Genomic DNA, 24,012 nt, shown 5'->3' with positions numbered 1-24,012 from the left:
TGCCCTGCCTCCCAGTGGGAATCAGTCAAGACAAAAAGAAGTGAGAGAGAGAGAGAGAGAGAGAGAGAGAGAGGAGCTGCACGTTTGTGTAGTTGTGATGTTTCTGACACATGTACATTGTAACTGAACAACCCAGTTTGACAGTTTAATAATTACATTGTTAGGATAAATATTTTCAATTTCTTGAAATGATGCAGTTGAAATACAAGTGATGCTATATAGAGAAGATAAACTTTAATGTAGATTTGAGTGAACAATCAAAAATAAATGTAAAGAATTCCATTGATAAAAATATGGTTAGATGCTTGTTTTTGAAATACTGTTGAAATGGAAATTAAAATATTCTTGTCTTTCAATCTTGCATAATTACATTTTCTAAATTAGAACAATTTCTCATTTTTGTTTCTCTCCATATTTTCCATTGAGGTTTCACAGGGGTAGAAATTCTGACAGGAGTGACTGATTCCCGTCCGTCACCATCCGCTACCCCGGGACAGGGGACGGGGTAGTCTGAGGGGCAGCAACCACCACTAGCTGCCGCTCAGTATTTCTTACCAGTCTCACCCTGCGCTGGGAGCCGTCTCACACTGCACAAGGGAGGAGCAAGGGAATAGGGGGAGAAGCTGCCTGGGCTCCTTCCAGCAAGTGGGTTCCATACATCCAGCCTGGGCCCATCGGTCACACAGCCCTGGGGCTGGGCTCTCACTCCATGTCCCCTGGCCCAGCCACCGAATCCCCTTCCCCAGCTCTTCCCCACCCCCGCCACACACACACACACGCACGCAGAGCAGCCCGTACAGCAGGGCCCCGGCGCTCTCATTCCTGCCCCCTGGGACCGTTTCACTCCCCTCCGTGGGCAGAGACTCCCCCAGGGCAGGAAATGCTGGGATCTTCCTGTCGCTCACTGGCCCTGTCGCACTCACTGGGCTCCTCTTCCCCGCTCTGTCATTTCTGCCAGGGGCTTCCTCCTTGGGGCCTCTCTCCCCTCCCTCTTCTTGCATCCCCCCCCCCCATCTTCGTCCGGTAATCTGGGCTCTTCCCTTCCTGACCCTCAGCATCCACCCAACATTGCACCCACCCATCCACACCCCAGCCCCCACAGCCCAGCAGGCGGCTTCCCCCTTCTCTTCCCCTCTCGCCTCCCCCAGCTCACAGGCCTGGGGCTGGGAACTGAGAGGGGACGGGGCGGGGGGTCAGACAGGTGATGCCCTTTAGACCATCCCCCGGGAACAGGCCTGGGGGCTGGTCAGCGCTGGGAGGGGCCAGTCTCTGCCGCGGGGTCACTGTCAGGGACACAGATTCCCTCCAGGGTTGCCAACTTTCTGACCAAACGAAACTGAACCCCCTTCTCTGAGGTCCCTCCCCACTCACTCCACCCCCCTCCCTCCGTCACTTGCTCTCCCCCACCCTCACTCACTCGCTCATTTTCATCGGGCTGGGGAGGGTCTCTTTTCAACCAGGTGTATGGTTCCAAACTGGACACCTGGCCACCCTAATTCCCTCTGGCCTGAGCTGAGATCGGGCAGATTATCAGGGGAGCCACGTTTGTACCCTCAGCATTGAGACCAGGACAGAAACAAGGGCGGAGCGTCCCGGAGAAGGTGTCGGTGAAAGTGAAGAGAAGGGACCTGTCAGTCACATTGTAAAATGAGACCTCGCCTGCCTCATAGTCCAGGAAAATCCCCACCCGCCTGGGCCTGACGCTCACGGGGAGGGGGATCATGGGGGAGGTACAGGTCTTGTACCCTCCATCCCTCAGCCACACGACCCAGTATCCATTCCCAGGTGATGCTGTGACCAGCCCCTTCCTGCTCACGTATTCCTTACAAACCCCCAGAGCCCATCTCGTCTTGTCTCCCACCTCCATCTCCCAGTAACGCCGCCCGCCCGCAAACCCCTCAGCACCCAGGACAATGGGACACGTATCAAATCTCTCAGGGTTGTTGGGCAGATCCTGGCGTGTGTCTCCGTATCTCACATGTTTTCGATCCTCAGACAGGATGAGGTGGGGATTTGCCGTGTCTGGATCCAGAGTCACGTCCACTGGGGAGAGAGTCACAGAGTCAGTGCTGGGGGCAGGGGCCGGTCACTGGGATCAAAGGAAATTTAACCTGCATCCCCGTTAATCGCTGAGTGGGGAGGGGGACTGTTGGCTGAGGGGAGTCAGGGCCCCTCTGCCTGTGAGGAGACAATGAAGGGGAAGGGCAGGGGGAGCGGGGCAGGGGTGGGAAGGTGTCAGTGCGGGAGGGGAAGGGACAGGCTGATGCTGCGAGAGGGAAGGGGAGGGGCAGGTGACGGGGCAGAGGCGCCTGGAGGGGCAGAGGGGGGCAGGCACAAGGGCAATGGGGGGCAAGAGGAGCAAGCACCAGGAGGACAGAAGGGGGTGAAGGGAGGGGCAGGTTCCAGGGGCTGCGGGGGATGAGGGGAGGGGTGGGCACCAGGGGAGAAGAAGGGGACAGACCCCAGGGGCACAGGGAAGCCAGGGAAGGGATGGGCACCAGGGGGCAGAGGGGTGTGAGGGAATGGGGGTGCTCCAATGGGGCAGGGGGGATCAAGGGGTCAGACAGGTGCTAGGGGTGTGGGGGATGAGGAGTGGGGCAGGTGCCAAGACAATGGGGGGGGGAGTGAATGGGCAGCACCAGGGGGACAGAGTGAGGCAGGATCCCGTGGACAGAGGGGCTGGCTAGAGCAGGGGCAGTCATCAGTGGGCTGAGGAGGGCAAGAGGCGGGGCAGATGCCAGGGGGTTGGGGGGCATGAGGAGAGGAGCAAGTGCCAGGGGGACAGAGGGTGATGGGAAGGGGGGCACAGGGGAGATAAGGAGGAAGAGGAGGGGCAGGCATCAGGGTCGTAGAGCATGAGTGAGGGGCAGGGCTTGTGCCAAGGGAGAGAGAGAGACATGGGATGGGTGCGCACCAGGGCCAAAGAGGGGCAGGAGAAGGGGCGAGCTGCACTGGGGCCCAGAGGGGGGAGAGGGAAGGGGCTCACACCAGGGGACAGAAGGGATGAACAGAGGGGCAGGCACTAGGGAGGCAGAGGGGTAGTAGACGGAGAGGCTGCATCCAGGGTAAAAGGAGGGGTGGGGGGAAGGTGCAGGTGACAAGGGGAGTAAAAGGGGGGTAAGGGGTGGGGTAGACCCCAGGGGGCAACGGGGGAGTGAGGGAAGGGGTAGTCACCAGGAGGGACGGGGGGGTTGAGCAGAGGGGCAGATGCAAGGAAGGGAGAGAGGGGAAGGGCATGCCCCAGGGGGGCAGAGGGTTGCAGGAGAAATTCACAGCTGCTGAATGTACCAAGTGCCAGGCACCAGACCGCAGGGAGGACGCGGCAGTTGGAATGGCCAATACCCTGGGCCCAGAAGCCCTGGCCCCAGAGGAGACCAGAATAGTTCAGCCAAGGGAGGCGCAAAGCAACAGGCAGATGGGGAGCAACAGTCTCAAGGCAGCCAAGCTGCAGGCAGCCAGGGTAGAAAATGAGCCAAAAGAGGAAAGTTACCCAGGAGCCAAAACGGGAAGGGCTTGAACAAGCGCTAGGCCTAGTGAAGGAGGGGCCCCAGAATGGGCTGCAGGATGTGAGTGGTGTGGCTGGGAAACTAGGGAAGGGTTTGCTGGGACTCAGGATCCTGCCACACCGGTCAGAAGGAAGAAAGTTGGAGAAGCTGGAACTGAGGGTCTGTCTGCATCTGAGCTGGGAGAGGCGATTCCCAGCTCATGTAGACGTACCTGCGCTAGCTCTGCTCAGGCCAGCATGCTGAAGGTAGCCGTGTAGCCCGGCTAGGAAGGGCAGCTCAGGGCAGCTGGCTGAGTACGTACCAAGGGGGCTGGGGGGCGTTGTCCTCAGGCAGTGGCTGAAGCTGCCACCTGCGCTGCCCTAGCCACACGGCTATTGTTAGGAGCTGGCTCAGTTACGTCTACACGAGCTGGGCATTGCACCTCTTAGCTCAGATGTAGACGTTTCCTAAGACAGGAGAAGGAACAGCTCCTGGAACTAGTTACAGAACTAGACAGACTAAAGCTGATGGCTCAGGAGGGGGCCGAGGTGCAGGCTGAGGGCTCTGGTGAGTGCGACGAGAGAGAGCGCAGCAATACGTCACCAGGAGGCTGCATTTACACAGGGGAGGGGAGAGATGCATGGGGTGTCCTGGGAGGCTTTTTAGGGGAACAAGCTGATCACCCACTGAAGGGCTGGATGTCAATGGGCACAGATACAGAGGTGCTGGCTATAAGGGAAGCTGCCCTAGTGGCTGTGTCCTCTACAGGGACCCAGCAAACCCACCCACGAATGGCCTGGAGAGAGCGAGAAGAAAAGGTTGCTGCAGCCGAGGGGAGCAGGGCAGAGGGCCTCGCACAGCTGAACATCCCCAGGCCCAAAGGCTGAGCCCCGGCAGGGGCTAGAGGAGATGCGCTGACAAGGGACTGGATCTCAGCCCAAGCCATCCAGCGGAGCAGGAACTGGCCCGTCTCAGCACTGGAAGGTGACCGGGGGACAGCAGTGTTTGTTGTTGCAGAAAGAGCTGACTGAGCTCCAGAACCAGCTTAAGATCGAGTGTGGAACGAAGCCCGGCTCTGAGACGCATACGAAGCAGGAGAGCCCAGAGGTCTTGTAGAAAGAGATGAAATTATGCCAGAGAGAGCAGGCGCAGCGTCTCCACAAAACAGAGCCGCTGGGCAGCGAGCTACGCCAGCCGGCTGGAGACAAGGACAGCGCTGCGGTGGGTGCAGAGGTACAGGACCATCGTGTGGAAGATGGACTGTCTGAGGTGGGGATTCCACCTGCGGGAGGGAAAAGCCACCATAAAAACACACGTCCAGGAGGAAGTTGAAATAGAAAAGGAAAAGACTGGGGACCTCTCCCCCGAGAGACCTGAAAGAGCAACACAAACCCCAACCAGACCGAGGCTAAAACGAAGTCCATCCTGTCGTGTGGACAGAATTGGATCTGAAATGGGCTCCCAGAGTTCATTTACTCAAGGCTGCAGGAATAAAAGCTATGCTCAGCAGTAATTAGAGATGCTAATAAGGAGCTATCTGAGTGAAAGACAAACGTCACTCGGGGCGGGGGGGGGAGGGGTGTGAGTGTCCTGGGGGCGGCTGTTGCAGGGACCTTGTGGCGGCCTGAGGCCAGTTACCAATTCTCGGGGAACGCTAACTGTATTGTACTGTGCAGCCACGAGGTGGCGCTGTGTGTAACAGACCCCAGCCAGACCTAGCAGAGCATTACAGGGCCTTGTGATGGACACACCTGGTGTGTATCTGGCTGAGGGGGAAGCTCTGTAGACAGTGCGTATCTGCCACAGCAGGATGAGGGCAATGGTGGAAGCCGGGTGCTATTGCCTACCTCTGCTACGGCCAGAGGAGACTCTGACTTACAGAGTACAAGCTGTTCTGAACTACGCCAGGCTGAAGACTAGGGGGGATTTTGCTCACCACATGAACTACACAGGACTGTGGGGAACACAACTCCTGGTCTCTTCATTTTTTCACAATTCAGTGACAAGAATAAAAATATGGCCAAGGGCCCTGTAGGTTTCCTTGTGGCAGCTGGCCAGGAAGTGCCCCCTGGCTGCAGAACACAACCAAGTGTTAGCCACGGTCAAGCCTGCCTTTAGGTAGAGGTCGGCTTTGGGGGACCGGAGGAAGGGAGGTTATGGGGGCCGGCCCTTTAGGGGGAGTCAGGGCCCAGCCTACCTATGACAGGCTCCTGTAAGGGAGAACCAGCCAATCCAGCCCTACCTGAAAGTAATTAAATCCCTAGATGGCTGGTTGGCAGCTAAATAGCTCATGAGCCTGATAAAGGGTTACCCGGGCTCAGCTGAAGGGATCCCATAAACAGGAAGTCGCTGAGGAGAGGGAACCCCAGGAGAGCTCCCAGAGCAAGGAGCCTGGAAGGGGTGAGCCTAAAGAGAGGAGCTGTTAGAGATGATATTGATAGAAACAGCAGCTGAATGAGGAGAGAGCCCTGCACGTGAGGGCTGCAGGGAATAGAGGTACAGTCTGACCTGAACCCAGCTCTGGGAAGGAGGGCTGGGGGCTCCTGACTCAAGGAGAGTGAGGGCCTTGAGGTAAAGCCAGAGGCTGGAGCAGAGTGAAGGAAAAGATTTTATTTTGGGGTTTAATTGAACTCAGAGTGGACCCAAGCAGGGGACTTTTGTCTCAGAGCTTTTGGACTGTGTGGAGCAGTTTAAGGAGTGCTGAAGAGGGTAAACTGAGGCAGGGCCACCCAGAGCCAGCTGAGGGGGAGCTTCGGGGTGCCACACCATGATGAGTCTGCACAAGTGCCCCCCCTTTAACAGAACTGCTGCCCGTTCCCCATGCGGACAAAGCCTCCCTTTCTCCGGTCTGTCTGCATGGGCCCAATGGAGCCTGCGTCCCTGAGTGTGAACCTGGAGCAGCTGAGCACAGGGTGGTGCCTCCCACCTGACTCCTGGCCTCCTCATCCCAGCTCCCCGGCGGTTCCCTCTTCCCTGCAGCCTGTGGCTGTCTGAGCCTACTCCCCCTGCCCTGGGCTCTCCCCTTTCCCCCCACCTGCACCCTCCTTCATCCGCAGCCCTGGGTCACTGGTAACTCGCTCCCAGGGCGGATCATTCAGCAGGAATTTTAGATGTGCACAGAACACAGACAGGATTGGTTCCCATATGGTTACAGAACTGCAGTGAAGTGGAACAATTTTCAGCTTGTGTGATTGGAAGATATCTGGATGCAAATTATAAGACTGTCCTCCATAAATGAGGAAAAGTTGAGGTGCCTTTATTATTCTTTTGTTCCACTCTTTCTTTCTATGGGGAATTTGCCAATGCGATATCACTGTCTTCCTTTTACACAAACAAACAAAAGGCAGTGGCTGTTGAAAATAGCAATTCCAGTCCTAATAACCACTGGGAAGCATTTCTTGCTCAATTTTATCCTACTTTTTCTACAGCAAATTACAGTGGATCAGTATATTTGATTTGGGAGAAATGAAGTAACAGCCGCCCAAGCTGAGCTTGAGCACTCCTGAATTTTGAGGTGTTCAAATCTGGAAGGCAGGTGCTGGGGGGGGGGGGCTGTGGCTCCACAGGGGAACACGCTGGTCTGAGTGGTACGATAAGGGGGTTGGAGAAGGGGTAGGCGGTTCCGCGGGAGCAGTCAAGGGACAGGGAGCAGAGGCGGTTGGATGGGGCGGAGGTTCGGGTTGGCAGTCGGGCAGGGAGAAGGGGAGGTTAGATGGGTCAGGGGTTCGGGGGGGGCAGTCAGGGGCAGGGAGAAGGGGAGGTTAGATGGGTCAGGGGTTTGGGGGGCAGTCAGGGGCAGGGAGAAGGGGGGGTTAGATAGGTCAGGGGTTGGGGGGCAGTCAGGGGACAGGCAGCAGTTGGATAGGCATGGGAGTCCCAGGGGTTTGTCACGGGACAGGTAGGGGGTGGGGTCCTAGGGGGGAAGTTGGGGGGGTCTCAGGAGGGGGCAGTTGGGGATAAGGAGAAGGGAGGCTTAGATGGGGGTGAGGTCCCGGGAGGGGGCAATCAGGGGACAAGGAGCAGCGACGCTTAGATAGGGGGTGGGGTCCTGGGGGGCAGTTGGGGCAGGGGTCCCAGGAGGGGGTGATCAGGGGACAGGGAGCAGGGGAGTTGGATGGGTTGGGGTTTCTGTGGGGGGTAGTCAGAGGGGGTGGATGGGGGCAGGGTGGGGCTACCCTCCCTCCCCGTGGAGTGTCCTATTTTTTGAATGTTAAAATATGGAATCCCTACTCACAGTGCAGCTCTCCATTCACAGCAGGCTGCAGCACGAGGTCTCAGCTCCCGCACTCCCTCCCCCTCTTTCCTGTTGCTAGTGGCCAAGGGAATGCTGGGAAATGTAGTTCTTTCCCTGCTCCAGGGCTGGCTCTATAGGCAGGGAGCTAACCAAGGAACTACAGCTCCCAGGGCCCCCTGTTGGCTCTCAGCTCCCAGGCTGGATCCCTGCCGCTCCTGCAAATGGGCTGCCCCAAGCACGTGCTTGCTTTGCTGGTGCCTAGAGCCGCCCCTGGAGACCCTGGGCCTGGCCAGCGCGTCGCCCAGGACCTGGGGCCCTGCCCAGAAGGGAGCCCAGGTTGCAGGCACCACTGGGGGGTGGTGCCAGGAGCAGCTGCAGGGAGTGAATCTCTTCCAAGGGAGGGGGCTGGAGTCATTGATACAGAATTGACCACAGTTACCTGCGAATCCTCGGGCTCTTCTGAGTCCTGGAACAACCAGCAGAGAAAGAGAGGTGAGAATTCACACAGCAGAGTCACCCAGAGCGGGGATCAGGTACGTACACGGCCCCTCCCCACAGCCCCCGGCTCTGCACCGTCTCACAACAGACCAGGGCTCAACAGGCTCCGACACCCCCTCAGCTTTTCTGTCCCATGTTTCCCGGCTGGGTTTCTCCCCCGTGCAGAGCCCGTCACACCCGCCCAGCCCAGGGGCTGCTCCAGACAGGGGAACAGGCTCCCAGCAGCTGTCGTGCCCTGCCCTAGCACAGCGACCCAGGAGTCTCACCTCTCTCTGCAGCCAGCCCCTCTGGAAGGAGAGAGAGAGAGAGTAATTAGCCACAACCCCTGTCCCACCACAACTAGAGCCACAGCTGTTTCAAGCTGATACAATATCTCAGCACAGGCTGGCGACCAAGGCAAAAGGAGGGAGCTTCTCCTAGATATTTAGGCACCTAGAGATGCAGGTAGACACTGAGTGGGATTTTCAAATGTGCTGAAGCAGGTTAGGCAAGTCCATAGGAGTTAGGTGCTTTGGAGGTTCCCACCAGACACCTAAATACCTTTGAAAGTCTGGCCCAAGGTGCTCAAACACGAGGGCCCTGATGCTCAGCTGGTGTCAGTCAGGGAGGCGGGAATCCGGCCCTGAGTCTGTGATAACGTCTCATGTTAACCAAGAGCATCAGCCCCTGCGCTCAGATAACCAGGGAGAGAGCGGGAGGCAGCGCTGGGCACACACATTCATGATTATGAATTATCTCCTCTCCTGAAATCTTCCCCTTTGGGCTCTGCTCTGAGCAGCCAGGGAAGCTGGGACCCCCAGGGCTCTCCCAGGATCTGGGCCCCTCTGAGCTGGGCAGTCACAGTGCTCTGAATTAAGCTCCGATCCACGAGTAATATGGGCCCAACCTGCTGGGCCAAATCCCTTCCCCTGCCCTGCTCCAATACAACGAGAGACAAACCCCCAGCAGCGCCCCTTACCCAGGAATCCCGTAACCGCCTCCTGGAGATTGTTCTCTCGCGGGAAATCCCGGATTCTCTTTTCCAGCTCAGGGGACTCGGGCGCTGGATGCGGTGACGTCGCCTTCTCGCCCCTGCAGAGACGTGTGTTTATTCCTCCCCCTCGTCAGCCCTAAGTTCCTGCCCCCCAGAGCCAGACGGGGAGCGGGTAGGAGCTGGGCCACAGGCAGGGCTAACGGGGCCATGACCTCTGCTGCCCAGGGAATTTAGTGCCTCCACCATCTGCCGCGGCCGGCCTGGGGACTGAGGGCCTCTCTCCATCCAGAGAGAAAACCCAGCCTGGGCAGGGCCAGCCCCGGCTCCCCTCACACCCAGCCAGTCCCACGTCCCCACTAGGGCCTAGAGGGGCCAATCCCAGGGCTGAGAGAGGGTCCCATTCTCCTGGCCCAGCCTCTCCTCAGCTTCTCCTCTCAGCCTCCAAGGGGCCTGTCACTCCCCATGGGGTGGTGGGCTCTGGGACGGGGACTCTGCCCCACTCGGCCCTGGGCTGGGACACTCTGCTCTCTCCCCACAGGCCCCTGGGCCCCATCACACGGGACAGGCTTTGGGCCATGACAGAGCTGGGGCCAGGTCCCAGCTGGGCCCTCAGGGTGACAGGCCCCCAGCCCCATGAATAATCACCCAAGCCAGCCTGGTCCCAGGGAGGGGTCGCCAGCCAGAGCAGTGGGGCAATCCCCTCCCCTGGGTGGGTCACACAGACACAGCGGCTGCAGCCCCAGGGCAATGGGGACGGAGGGGGGCTGGATCCAGAGGGTGAGACCCTCCCATAGTTGGGGCACTGGGTCTGCAGCCTGGGCTCTGAGTCTCTTCCCAGCCCGACGGGGCGTGAGGGGCAGACGGAGCCCGGACGTACCTGCTCACGGCACTTCTGACACCCTAGAGGGGAAGGAGAGACAGAGCAGAGAGTCAGTGCCCATGGCCCAGCCGGGTCACTCTGCTCTCCCAGCCCCAGCCCCACGGGCTGCTCCCCCAGTGGGGTGGCGGCACTAAAGGGCTGTGATAGGGGGAGCAGAGCTGCCCTCCAGGGACTGCCGGGCCTCCTGCGCTGAGCCCTGGGACTGGAACAGCCTTTCACCAGCCTCCCACCACCTCCCCGAGAGTCCGAGCTCCTCTCTCTTTGCAGCCCGTGGCCCTGCAGATATCCCGGCCGCACGCTCTGCACTGAGCTTTACAGGGTCTTGGGGGCCGTCCCCTCCCGACACTGGGCTCTGGGTGCGTCTGACACAGTCTCACCTGCAGCAGTTCCAGCACGGGCTGCTGACACTTCCCCTCCAGCTCCGTGATCAGGGCGCTGAGCCAGGAAATCTCCTCACCCAGGTGGGTGGCATTTTCCTCCCTCCTCCTCCCCATCTCCTCGTCCAGCTCTGCCAGCCGGGCAGGCAGGAGGCGCTCTTGTTTAGCCAGGAACTGGCGCAGCCGCTCGCACTCGGACACCACCAGCTGCCGCTCCACTTCCGTCTGCCTCTGGGGTGCGCAGAGAGACGCAGGGGCAGGGCAGGGACACGGGGTGAGTGGGGGTCATGGGAAATGGTACAGGGCCTTGTCTAGGCTGCACAGAGCGTTTCATTCGATACCTTTGCCAGTGTAACTGTGTCTGCACTAGGCCTTTTGCTAGTATGAAAATGTCACCAAAAATCACCAACCCCCCTACAATCAATCACCGCCCCCCCGCCCCCCCCCCCCCCCCCCCCATCGCTGTACCAGCAACAGGTTGAAGTGCAGACCAGGCCTTGGCAAATGGTGCTGCCCAAACCACCCAATGGCCTCACTGGAACGTCTGACACTCAAACCCTGGGATCAGCACAAATCTCCCCCTGCTCCGCCCTGACCCCTGCCACATCCCTGCCTGCTCAGCCGTTTTACTGGCCTCTCCCCCTGCCCTCCCCACCCCCCAGCACTAGAGAGCCAGAGACTGCTCCCAGCTACCCTGGGGTGAACCCTTTTACTCCAGTGGGAACTAACCCCAGGGTCCCAGAGGAATCTGACCCTGACCCCACTGACTTCGGTGGGGTCACTTCTGATGTACACCAGGCACCTGAGAGCAGACGCTGCCCCGCACTGGTTAAAATGACCCTGAACCGTCTCCCTGCATCGACCCTGGAAACCTTTAACCTTCTGCACCACCCAGACCCCAACCAGCAGAGATCCTCCGCTGCTCTCACTGACACCCCTGTGCAAACCGGCCGGGCAGGGCAGGGCACCTACCAGGAGCCTCTCACTCTTCTTGTCCCAGTCGGATTTCAGTCCCAGGAGCTCTTCTCTCTCCTCCCGCAGACGCTGCAGGAGGCTCAGGATTTGCTCCTGCAAACAGACAATGGCTCTGGGGGCTGGTTTGGGGGCACTGGTTTGTGCCCAGTGACATCGTCACTGAGCAGAGTAAGGCGGTGGGAGCAGGTCCCCCTTCCCCAGCCTGCTGAAAAAGTGACCCCAGCTCCAAAATAACTCCCCGGGCAGAGCTGCTGGGCCTGGCCTAGTCCCTCCCCAGCACCATCATCTCCAGGCTGTTTCACTGCCATAGGTCCCGTGCTCTGGAACAGCCCCTGGGAGGAGCTCTTTAGTGTGGCAATCCCCTTAGGGTCACACTTTTTCCAATGAGGAAAGCCACTTGGCTTCACCGCCTCCTGACTCTGAATCTCAGAGCCTTCAGCACCCCCGCTTCACGTCAGCAAGCCCACCTGAGCTGGACACCCAAGGGAGACTTGTACGCCCCAAGGGAGCCATGTACCCCCACTTCCTTACTCTGGAGTGACTCAACCAGCATTGTAAAAGCAGAGGGGTTTATTACAGGGGTAGTCAACAGGCGGACCGTGGGCTAAATCTGGACCACCTGATGCTTTTGAGCAGATCCTGAAATATGTTTATTTATTTATTATCATGATTGTTGATTTTTTTTTTTATTATTTTCTCTGAAGTCTGGACCTTGACTATGCCTCGACCAAGAAATTTGGACCTTAATAAAAAATAATTGACTCTCCCTGGTTTTTTACATGTCTGGAATACAGCGCAGACAGTTATTAGTTAACACAGAGAACAGAAAGATCCATCTGGGTCGGTCCCAGAGCCCTCTGTAGTCCCAGTGCAGAAGCTGCTCTCCTGCCTCCAGCAGCCCACACATAGAACCCCACCCCAGTCCTTTGTCCTTCAGCTGGGTACACTGGAGGACAGGCTATCCATGGTCATTTGTTGTTTGGAGCCAAATGTCCAGGCCACTGTCTTCTGGGACACTCCATGGGCATGGGACCCCAGGCAGCCAGCTGTCCCTCATGCCTGAATCTCTGGGTCTCTACAAGTAAACACCCCTCACCTAGTTAACCATGGGTAAGGCTAAGATTTTGTCACAGATATTTTTAGTAAAAGTCAGGGACAGGTCACGGGCTTCCGTGAATTTTTCTTTATTGCCCGTGACCTGCCATGACTTTTACTAAAAATATCCCTGACAAAATGGGGAGCTCAGCTGCAGGGTCCCCACACCGCTCGCAGCGGTTGGGCAGCTGTGGGGGCTCGCTGGTTGCTCCGAGGGCCTGCACCACCCGTGGCAGCCAGGAGCTCCCCGGCTGTCTGCAGCTCCCAGCCGCTGCGAGCTGAAGTCACGGAGGTCTCTGGAAGTCGCGGATTCCGTGGCTTCTGCAACCTCTGTGAAAAACTCATAGCCTTAGCCATGTGTAACCCATGCCTGTTTGGTGTGGCGCTCTGTCCTCCTTTAGTGGCACCTAGACCAGCTAAAGTTGTACAGCATGGCAGTACAGTTACCTCCTACAGCCGTGGAGAAGAGAAACAGGTCTTTTAGCTCGTGCATTAAGCTCCACAGGTCCCCAGCTTTGATCCCCGCTGACAACAACTAGGGTCTGTTGGTGTTAAACATGCACCACCTAGGGGACACTGAGGTGCACGTACTATTCATCCAAAATATTATGAAAAATTCCCTCTGCACAACAATCCCATTATCAGGCAGTTCCCTGGCTCTAACCCAGGGCTGGTCAGACACACGCAGGGAGCTCTGTAGCTGCAGAGAAGCTGTCCCAGCCATGCAGATAACTGTTCCCTACCCTGTACTCCTGGGCAGCCTCCTCGATGGGAACCACCACGTGAGCGCGGTGAGCCCGGGATCTGTCACAAACCACGCAGATGGGGGTTTGATCCTCCTCGCAGAAGAGTTTCAGAGCCTCCTGGTGCCTCTCACACACTCGCTGCCCCTCGGGCTCTGGCCCCGCCTGCAGCCTCAGGCGTTTCACTAACTCCACCAGGTTCCCCAGCTGCCTGTTGGGCCGCAGGTCTCTCTGCGGGGCCATTTCTCTGCACTGGGGGCAGGAGAAGTCTGGCTCCGGCTCCCCCCAGCACTGGCTGATGCAGGCCTGGCAGAAGTTGTGCCCACACTCAATAGACACCGGGTCTGTGAAATACTCCAGGCAGACGGAGCAAGTCACTTCGTGCTGGAAGCTCCCGGCCAGGTTCCCGGCAGCCATGGCCCCTCGGCACCCAGGACCCAGCTGCTGTGGGTTAGTTTCACTTTCCTGCACTCAGAGGAGCCTGTTTGGCTGGGCTGAGGTGTTTCCTTCCTGCTGCTCTCAGCAGGGCCTGCGGTGAGTCACCCCCATGTCACAGCCAGGGCCGGCTCCAGGCACCAGCGCAGGAAGCAGGTGCTTGAGGTGGCCAACGGAAAGGGGCGGCACGTCCGGCTCTTCGGTGGCAATTTGGCAGCGGGTCCCTCACTCCCTCTCGGAGGGAAGTACCTGCCTCCGAAGAAGTGAAGAAGGAAGCGGAGGCGGTAGAGCTGCCACCAATCACGGCTTTTTTTTTTTTTTTTTTTTTTTGCTGCTTGGGGCGGCAAAAATGCTGGAGCCGGCCCTGGTCACAGCCCGGGGGGAGGGGCGGCAGGGGAGACAGAGCCAGGGCTAGCGAAGGGTTAACACCAGCTCCTCTCCCAGACAGTCTGTGCAGAGTTGGGGGCTGGCTGGGGGCTGGTTCCTTCCAGCCTCAGAAAGTCCCTGTCCCAATGAGGGCGGCAGCTGAGGTTGGGATGGAGGGGAAGGAGATGAAGCAGCTGAGAGCTGTTGTGGCTGGTGCTGGGAGAAGTGTGGAGAATAAAGAACAGGAATTAGAAACCCTGCGGCTCCTGGGTCTGAGTTAGTGATAAGCTTGTTACATGATGCTGCTGCCTCCATTGGCAAGTTTTGTCAATGAAACTAATGTCAACACAAAAAAAATCGACAAAACATGTCCCCAATACGAGTTTACATTTGCTCCCTGTGTCGACAGATCGTGTCCACATTCAGGGCACCACTGTGAGTGTGTATCCCAGAGTGCCTGGTGACACCATCTGTCGCTAGGTGTTGTGGGAAGGCGGAAACGGAGCGAGGTGCATCCTGGGATGTGCAAAATGTCCCATCATGCACCGCTTTGTGTCCCAGCCCTCCAATGGTTTCCGGCTTCCTTTTGCGCCGTTTTTCCAACTGTCAGTCTTTGCAAGTGTGCGACAGCATCTGCAGTGAGAGAGGATGGATCCCGCACTTCTCTCCTATGCGCTGTTAGCTGTCGTGAGGACATTGCACATGGCAGTACAGTTACTCGCAAAGTTACACAGAATAAAAACATTGTCCCATTAAAAACCTTTGCCTTTATTTATTTATTTATTGATAAAAGGTAAAACCTCACAACTGTGTGGAGCTCCAGCCCTCATTGTCCAAGCTGTGAGTGGGGGTGGAGTGATGGGGAAACTGAGGAGCACTGTGAATAGTTTTTATAAATGTGATAGATGTCATCATGTGCCAGCAATGCCCCTCTGCCATGTACATCGGCCAAACCGGACAGTCTCTCTGCAAAAGAATAAATGGACACAAATCTGACATCAGGAATCATAACATTCAAAAAACAGTCAGAGAGCACTTCAACCTCCCTGGACACTCAATAAAAGATTTAAAGTGGCAATTCTTCAACAAAAAAACTTCAAAAATAGACTCCAGCGAGAAACGGCAGAACTGGAATTCATTTGCAAACTGGACACCATCACATTAGGCCTGAATGAAGACTGGGAGTGGATGAGTCACTACAAGAACTAAAAAAAAAACGAATTTCCCCATGCTAATTTGTCCCTACTATTACTCACACCTTCTTGTCAACTGTTTGACATAAGCCACCCTGATTACCACTACAAAAGTGATTTTTCATCCTGTTGATGATAACCCACTTTAATTGATTTGTCTAGACCTCCCCACTTGGTAAGGCAACTCCCATCTTTTCATGTACTGCTCTATAGATCTTCCTACTGTATTTTCCACTCCATGCATCTGACCAAGTGGGTTCTAGCCCACGAAAGCTTATGCCCAAATACATTTGTTAGTCTCTAAGGTGCCACAAGGGCTCCTCCTTGTTTTTGCTGATACAGACTAACACGGCTACCACTCTGAAAACTATAACTTATGTCACTCAGGGGTAAATAACCCACACCCCTGAGCGATGTAAGACAGCACTGTGTCAGCAGGAGAGCTGCTCCTGCCTCTCCTGGAGGTGGCGTTATTATGCGGGCGGCAGAGCTCTCTCCCACCGGCATAGAGCGTCTTCACCTGACACCCTACAGTGGCGCAGCTGCATCAGCCCAGCCATGCCGCTGTCGTGCGTCGAGTGTAGACTAGCCCGAACTGAAGAGTTTGGCACCTGTTTTCTTTACACTTGGCCGTGGAATTGGCCCCACCCTTGGAAATGCCCCACTGAACATACTGTGAGGGCTCATGGACTTTTTCCTTTGTTTACCGGCTAGTCCCCAACTAGCTGGAGTCAGTGGACAGCTGCTCCATCCTTCTGGTAGGAACCAAACCAATACTGGCTACTACTGTTTAAAAGGAACAGCAAGAGAAGCACGGGGGGGTGAGGTGGGGAATTACATATAATTTTCACCTTAGACCTTTAACCTCAGTTCCTGTCTGTGGCTCGTGGGCATTTCCCGTGAGTCTGTCGGACCAAAGCCCTGTGAGTCACGCCCCTGCTGGGAGAGGACTCGTAGCCTGTGCTCTTCTGGTCAAGAATCCCGCTCAGGGAAGGCTCCAGACACTCGTCCCGTCTCTGTCTCTCCTTGGTTCTTTCCCCTCTCTAGGCTGGTCTGTGAAATTTCCAAACAGCCTAAGGGCCTCCCTGCCCACAGACTGACCCTGCAATATAAAATCCATTTGAATTCGCACCTTTGGCTAAGGTACAAGACTCTTGTGTCAGTTAAGATAATTTGGTTTCAGTTTAGCTTGTCAGTAATAACCCCCCACGTGTGATCTGGTGGGGGAGGTGTGTGACCTTAACCCTGCAGTTCCTTGTGGAGTGTTTGGGTTTCTGTTTTGCTGAGCGTGTTTCCGGCTTTCAGAGGTATCCAGGGGAGCTGGAACAATGTGTATGGTGGGGGGTGCTGAGAGCCATTGAACCAAACTGTAAATCCTGGAGGTGATGGACCCACTTCCAGCCAGGGATGCAGCAGCACCACCAGTCCCAGCTCTTATGGAGGTACCAGTTTTCTGCTACTCACGTCTGCATTCTGCAAGGGTACAAGGCCCTGTCAAGGCAACCCGAACTCCCCTGTAACAAGGTTTTTTATTAGCGAATTAATTTAAGGCTTGTCTGCACATACATGTGCACTGCTTTCAATGAACTAACAGAAGAGTCCAACCAGAAAGTGTCCTGCTGTGTCAGGAGCCCCCGACTTGACCAGGAGAGAGAGTCAGCGATTTCCATAGCAGGTCAGTGCCCGTCCGTGCCGCACATGGATGGGCTGAGATGCTGCAGACATGGGCGGAGAGTATTTATCATTGTGGCTGGGTCTACACTACCCACCTGAATCGGCGGGTAGAAATCGACCTCTCGGGGATCGATTTATCGCATCCCGTCGGGACGCGACAATCGATCCCCGAATCAACGCTCTTACTCCACCAGCGGAGGTGGGAGTAAGCGCCGTCGACGGGAAGCCGCAGAGGTCAATTTTTCCGCCATCCCTACAGTGGGGTAAGTCGGCTGAGATACGTCGAATTCAGCTACCCTATTCGCATAGCTGAATTTGCGTATCTTAAATCGACCCCCCCCCTGTAGTGTAGATGTAGCCTAAGTCTCCTATGTATGGGCCTGGACCTTCAAGGTGCTGAGCACGTCTTGAAAAGTCCTGAACAACCTCAGTTGTCTTTGGTTATGTCTACACTACAATTGAAAACCCACTGGTGGCCTGTGCCAGCTGACTCGGGCTGAGGGGCTGTTGAATTGTGATGTAGATATTTGCGCTTGGGCTGGAGACCAGGCTCTACAACCCTGTGCGGTGGGAGGGTCCCAGAGTCTGAGCTTCAGCCTGAGCCCGAACGTCTCCATTGCAATTAAACAGCCCCTTCGCCCGAGCCCAGTGACACTGAGTCAATTGGCCCGGGCCAGCTGCTGGTACTAATTACAGTGTAGAAGTAGCCTTCAACTCCAGTAGGAACTGAGGGTGTTTAGCACCTTGCAGGCTGGGATGCCATTGGCCAGATTTTCGTAACAGCTCAGTACCCAGCAATCATCACTCTTCTCAGTGGGACTGGGGGAGGGAATTCTCCTTTGTTGTGGTGTAGTGAGGACTGTGTTGGAACTGCTGGCTGTCACTTTAAGATGTGTGTGTGTGGGAGGGGATGTGTGGGGGTGTTCCAGGTCCTGTTTGCAGGGTAGAGGTCTCCATAGCAAAGTGTGTGAGCAGAATCAGGGCTTGTTAGTTCACAGCAGGCTGGGGTGTCAATCTGCCTCTCACTAGCTTGCCGCACACTAACTGTCTGTGTGGACCCTGCTACACGCACTAACAATTCCGTAGTGCGCTTCGATCTCCCCTGCTTTGAAACAGGAACAGAGCAACGTGCACCAGGGAACTTTCCATGTACAGCAGCAGGGTGCACCCAGCCAGTTAGTGTGTAGCAGGCTAGTGCGTGCAAGGTAGATTGACACCCCAGCCTGCCGCGCACTAACTGTTCCCATAGACAAGCCAACGTAAAGCAAGGTGGGGTGAGTTGTGCCCGCTGCCTTAGGGAGCTGCCCCCCTCTCTGTTGTGGGTTCTTGTGGGTTAAGGTTCTGGATTCTAAGACATAAAGTCGTGTTACGCTGCAGCCTCCCAGACAGAGCATTTCTGTTTGTGTCTCACTGCTCTCTGTGTGCTGTGACCATCGCAGTTCTCAATGGGGTGGGGAAGGGAATTCTCTGCTCTCAGTGAGAGGTGCTGGGTGCTGAGTATTTATGGATATCTGGCTAATGAAGTCATTTTTCCTGACTAGAACAAGAGAGCCCTGGATATGGCCTGAGCATCGCTATTTAGATTACACCTGAAAATACCAGCAATGGAAGTTCAGGCCCAAAGTATGGAAAAACAAAATCTTACCCAAGAACTTCTTAATTGTTAGGGGGGGAAAAAGGTTCAGATTTTATGTACTATTATCTACCAAATAACTTGGTTAATACACAATGGATATTTCATCACTCTATCATAAGAAGAATGTTGCATTTGTAAAGCACTATTCATCTGAGGTCTCACAGTGCTGCACTGCTGGTTAGTCTACGCTATGCGCAGTATTACCTGATTGTTGTGTCCATGGCATACACACCGAGAGTTGACGACAAAACATAAACACTCTTCCTGAAAGGTTGCACTGTCACCCTGCTTTATTTCTAAGACTCCAGAACTGTAACACACCACAGCCAACACAGAAAGAGACAAAGCAGGCTGCTCCCTAAGGCAGAGAACCAGAACTCACCCCGCCCTGCTCTAGGGTGGCTCTTTGCAGACTGACTGCAGAGGACCCAGATGCACGCTTCCTACACAGCCCTTTAGCCTGCAAACAGCACCAAGAAATCCCTCAGGATTTCAAGGGTCAGCATGTAATTTTTACAGAGTTTTCAATACACCCCACTAATCACTTAGCAAAGGACCCTCTAGTCAGCCATTGCCCCAGGGCCAGGGAAGAGGACTCTGGAGGAATTTTTACTCTGAATCTCCAGTCTCAACTTCTGTTTGTATTAAAATCCTGCATGAATGTATTTGGGGCCAGACTCTCCGATGAAGCTGAGCCCCAGTGAGCACAGGGGAGTTGGGGGTGTCGGGCAGCTGGTCACAGCTCTCTGATTCTGAGGCCAGTCTGCACTGCCTGCAGCCCTGGGACCACTTAGAGCAGCCTAGGGCAGAGGTAATGGATTATTTTTTGTCAAGGTCCAGATTTCTTGGTCAAGGTCCAGACTCCGAGAAAATAAAATAAAAAAATAAAACATTGACAATAATAAGGAAATAAAAAGATTTTGGGGTCAATTTAAAAGCCTCCAGCAGTCTAGATTTGTCCCGCAGTCCACCTACTGACTACCCCGGCCTAGGGAATGCTTGAAATTATGCCAGTGGGAGGTAGGTGTAGCATAGCAGAGTCCTCCCCTTTTCCCCCTCCCATTAATTAACCATGTTCAGTAACCAGGCTAAAGGTTGGAGTTTCATTGGCTTAATAATAAAGCGCCCAGGAGCCACATCTCCCTGTGTATTTCCCTGTGAGAGTCTTTTAACTAGTCACGGTGTCACCACTGTCGGTGTCCTGCCTTCGTTCTGCGCGTGTTTGCTCCCAACTCAATGGCACTTTCTCTTGCAGAGCTGTTTTTCCCAAGGGTCAGTCGCTGGAGGGTGGCTCTGGATCTGATCGTGCCTCTCCTGGCTGTTCTCATTGCCCTGGCCAGTTACTGCTTCTGGAGGCAACACAGAGCGAAAGGTGAAGTAAGGAGAGGGGTGGAGGGAACTTGATGAGAGAGATACAGGGATAAATGTTCGGAGGCGTTTCAGGCAGTGGGAGCCGGGCTGAGGGTGAAGGGGGAGCTGGATAAATTATGACTTCACATGTGAACTGAGAAGTGTCAAGTGGTTCCCCCCCTTCAGCTCTCACTCAGGGATCCCAGGTGAATGTGACTCTGAACTGTTCCATGGGGATCAGCCTGGCTCAGATGGAAACACCCATGTGGGGCTCAGTGAGCGGGGCTGAGAGCCCGACATACGTAACTTGGCTGCTTGCAGGAAAACCAGAACACAAAGCCGAGACTGGGGGTACTTATGGCCCAATTCTGCCCTTCAGTCTGTGCATGAACCGCTCCCACCTCCCATCCCTCCACCTAGGTGAGCAGGAACTGTGGATGGGTGAAGTAGTGGTTGTGCAAATGGAAATGTTAGCGGTTACCCTGAGCATAGCTCATGTATGTCTTCACTGCCGCCATTAAAGCGCTGCCGCAACAGCACTTCAACGTGGCCGAGTAGTTGCGGCTCCAGCGCTAGGAGAGAGCTCTCCCACCGCTGTAACAAACCTGCCCCCACGAGGAGAGTAGCTGCTCCCAGTGCTGGGGCACTGTCTACACTGCCACTTTACAGCGCAGAAACTTGCATCGCTCGGGGGGGGAGGGGTGTGTGTTTTTTCACACTCCTGTGCGAGATAGTGCACCGGTGCTGGGAAGTGGCCGTGTAGACAGTGCACCGGTGCTGGGAAGTGGCCGTGTAGACAGTGCACCGGTGCTGGGAAGTGGCTGTGTAGACAGTGCACCGGCGCTGGGAAGTGGCTGTGCAGACAGTGTAGACAGTGCACCGGCGCTGGGAAGTGGCCGTGCAGACAGTGTAGACAGTGCACCGGCACTGGGAAGTGGCCGTGTAGACAGTGCACCGGCGCTGGGAAGTGGCCGTGCAGACAGTGTAGACAGTGCACCGGCGCTGGGAAGTGGCCGTGTAGACAGTGTAGACAGTGCACCGGCGCTGGGAAGTGGCCGTGCAGACAGTGTAGACAGTGCACCGGCGCTGGGAAGTGGCCGTGTAGACAGTGCACCGGTGCTGGGAAGTGGCCGTGCAGACAGTGTAGACAGTGCACCGGCGCTGGGAAGTGGCCGTGTAGACAGTGTAGACAGTGCACCGGCGCTGGGAAGTGGCCGTGTAGACAGTGTAGACAGTGCACCGGTGCTGGGAAGTGGCCGTGCAGACAGTGTAGACAGTGCACCGGCGCTGGGAAGTGGCCGTGCAGACAGTGTAGACAGTGCACCGGCGCTGGGAAGTGGCCGTGTAGACAGTGCACCGGTGCTGGGAAGTGGCCGTGCAGACAGTGTAGACAGTGCACCGGCGCTGGGAAGTGGCCATGCAAACAGTGTAGACAGTGCACCGGCGCTGGGAAGTGGCCGTGCAGACAGTGTAGACAGTGCACCGGCACTGGGAAGTGGCCGTGTAGACAGTGCACCGGCGCTGGGAAGTGGCTGTGTAGACAGTGCACCGGCGCTGGGAAGTGGCCGTGCAGACAGTGTAGACAGTGCACCGGCGCTGGGAAGTGGCCGTGTAGACAGTGTAGACAGTGCACCGGCGCTGGGAAGTGGCTGTGCAGACAGTGTAGACAGTGCACCGGCGCTGGGAAGTGGCCGTGTAGACAGTGCACCGGCGCTGGGAAGTGGCCGTGTAGACATGGCCTAAGCTTTGCTCAGCCTGAGATCCTGCTACAGGAACAGGGCAGTGAACTCTCTAGTGTAGTATAAGTGCTCAGCTGTAGGTTTTTCTCTAGTCACAACAGGCAGAACTGCCCTTCACTGATCTGTACTTTCATAGGGAAGCTGGGGTTTTCAAAGCTGCCTTAAGGGGCTAAATACTCAGGTTTGTTTAAAATCCCCAAGGCAGCTGTGAAAGTCCCACCCGGAGGGTTTCTCGCCTGAAGGGCTGTGAAGTGTATGGAGAAATGTCCCAGTGTCGGAAGGACTGGGAAGGGGAAATGTCTGGTACAATGATTTCCCAGTGGGGATGGAAGCAGGTAATTCAGAGAGGCAGAGAGGAGCTGTGCTGTGTACTTGTGAACGCTGGAACTGGGTGCTGCACCTTTAGAACTGTCACCTACACACACTGTCAGCACCAGGTGTGAACTGGGTCAGTCCATGGCTCTATGTGGCTTGAGTCCACAGGATTGCCAACCCCAAACGTTCAAAAATCATGAGTAAGGCTCACTAAAGCCAATCTCTGGATTTTTGAAATCATGAGGTTGTGTAAGAATAACAGCTTTGGGGTTCGTTTTATTTGCCTTCTGCTTTTTGAGCCTTTAGGGTGCACTGGGGTCACATTTTGAAGCTTTCTCCACAGCCACAAGGGCTAGAAATGTACTTTTTCTTTAAGAAGGAAGCCTGAAATCCTCACATCTCCACCTGACTCCAGGAGCTGGGGCTTTAAGGAAAACGATCATTACCATGAGACTCATGTCCAAATCATGAGAGTTGGCAAAACTGAGCCCATGTTTAGGTGACTCATTTTGAGTCGTGTATAAAATTTGTCTGTGCCCAGAGAGAGCTAGGTTGGGCTCGTTTCCAAACACTAAACAATCAGAACAGTGAACTGTCACTGTCTTGTTCCCTGGGCCTTGCAGAGAGTGCACTGGTGAGCTGTGTGGCTAGGCTGCTGTAATAACACAAACGCACTCAGGACTTGCACGGCTGGTCTGAGACGCTGCTCACACCGGGCACAAGATGGTCTCGCTCAGGCTGTGCTCAGCAGTGACTGGCAGACATGACGCTACCTCCATTTCCAGCTGTGCTGGTACCCCAGGGCTGACACACCAAAGGGACGAGCTCCCAGCGGGACAGTTGCCTTAAACAATAGGAACTTTACCATTAACATGTGTTCTCCCCTTTTTCTCCCCCCAGAGACGCTGTGATCTGCACTGGAGAGCGAGAAAGGTCAGTGACTGGGCCAGTTACATTAACTGACATTCGGGTTGTTCCCATAAACACAACAGTGTGAAATCTCATCTTTCCCCCTTTTCTCCCCCCAGAGACTCTGCGATCTGAACTGGAAAGTGAGCAAGGTCAGTGTGTGGGGCCAATGGGTTGGGATAATGTTTATATGAGAATGTTTCCCCAAAATGTGGTGGATCAGTCAACTAGAGATTGCCAGGCGGGGGGACATTTGGAATGAAGCCAGAGGGAGGCTGGGACTCAGTGCAAAGATCGTCAGGGGACAGGGATTCCCTCCCTCACCCTGGGGACATGGCTGTGCCTGGAGGGCCAGTGGGAAGAGATGGCTCCGGCTTTGGCTATGGGAGCTTCGTGGGCTGCAGCATGGACACTGCAGAGTAATGGGGGGTGGTGATGGGTGGGAAATGAGCAGAGCCCCTTCCCATTTCAGCTGGCATTATGGTGGGAAGGGATTTGCACAGAAATGATTCTGATGGGGAGGGAGGGGAGAGGGAGAGTAAATGTGTGTGCTGGAGAAAGTGCAAAACACCTGTGGGGTGGAACAATTACAAAGAAGGTGCTAGTGTTTGAACGGGTGAGGGGGAATGTCTCCGTAACAGCACCAGAGCCCCAGCAGTGATCTCAGGGCTGCTCGCGCTGACCCAGACGGGCTCTGAAGGGGGAGGGAGAGGCGTGGGGCTCCCTGGCAGCAGCAGGGATTCAGCCCACGCCCCCGCGCCGCCCACCTGGCCCCTGCCCGCTCCGTGCTGCAGGGCTGGAGCAGCCTCCAGGCTGCGCTCCCGGCCCCGGGTGCAGCAGCCCGGGCAGAAGCCCTCTGGCGCGGTGTGGGGGTTCACAGCTGAGTGCCCTGTCTCCCTCCCTTGCCAGCCCCCCTTTGCCCGCCCGGCAAACTGGTAGATTTTCTTGAGCTTGCTGAAGAAATAGACTTTCCAACAGAGTTTGAAGCAGAGCCGGTTCTGATTCGGCAAAAGAAACAGCCGTTTTCGTATGAAGGACGAGACACACACATTCAGAATCCAAAACAAAGGTTCAAAGTGAATTTCTACTTCGCAGTCCTTGATACTGCTATTGACTCGGTTGATGAAAGATTTCA

The 24,012-nt window shown here is 55.8% G+C and overlaps 1 protein-coding gene across 1 annotated transcript; it reads right to left on the bottom strand.

Annotated features, from left to right (window-relative positions):
- Nucleotides 1-1,445: 1,445 nt before the first annotated feature.
- On the bottom strand, nt 1,446-13,680 carry LOC128845492 (zinc finger protein RFP-like). The gene is made up of 8 exons (XM_054044258.1): nt 13,261-13,680; nt 11,420-11,515; nt 10,448-10,678; nt 10,068-10,090; nt 9,176-9,288; nt 8,484-8,504; nt 8,159-8,185; nt 1,446-2,043 (listed from the first exon to the last, which is right to left on the bottom strand). Exons 1-8 carry the CDS (start codon nt 13,675-13,677, stop codon nt 1,493-1,495), a joined length of 1,479 nt encoding a protein of 492 aa, XP_053900233.1. The 5' UTR covers nt 13,678-13,680; the 3' UTR covers nt 1,446-1,492.
- Nucleotides 13,681-24,012: the final 10,332 nt, after the last annotated feature.

Source organism: Malaclemys terrapin, chromosome 11 (genome assembly GCF_027887155.1).
Source record: "Malaclemys terrapin pileata isolate rMalTer1 chromosome 11, rMalTer1.hap1, whole genome shotgun sequence".
Lineage (NCBI taxonomy): Eukaryota > Metazoa > Chordata > Testudines > Emydidae > Malaclemys > Malaclemys terrapin.
This window is presented reverse-complemented; position numbering and strand designations above follow the sequence as displayed.

What these genes read in the sequence shown, in the direction of transcription:
- LOC128845492 (XM_054044258.1), bottom strand. Translation starts at nt 13,677, where the DNA reads ATGGCTGCCGGGAACCTGGCCGGGAGCTTCCAGCACGAAGTGACTTGC. An exon ending in AGGCTGCCCAGGAGTACAGG is followed by an intron (nt 11,516 to 13,260) that starts GTAGGGAACAGT and finishes GTCTGTTTGCAG; the next exon opens with GAGCAAATCCTGAGCCTCCT. An exon ending in AAGAGCCCGAGGATTCGCAG is followed by an intron (nt 2,044 to 8,158) that starts GTAACTGTGGTC and finishes CTCTCTCCCCAG; the next exon opens with TGGACGTGACTCTGGATCCA.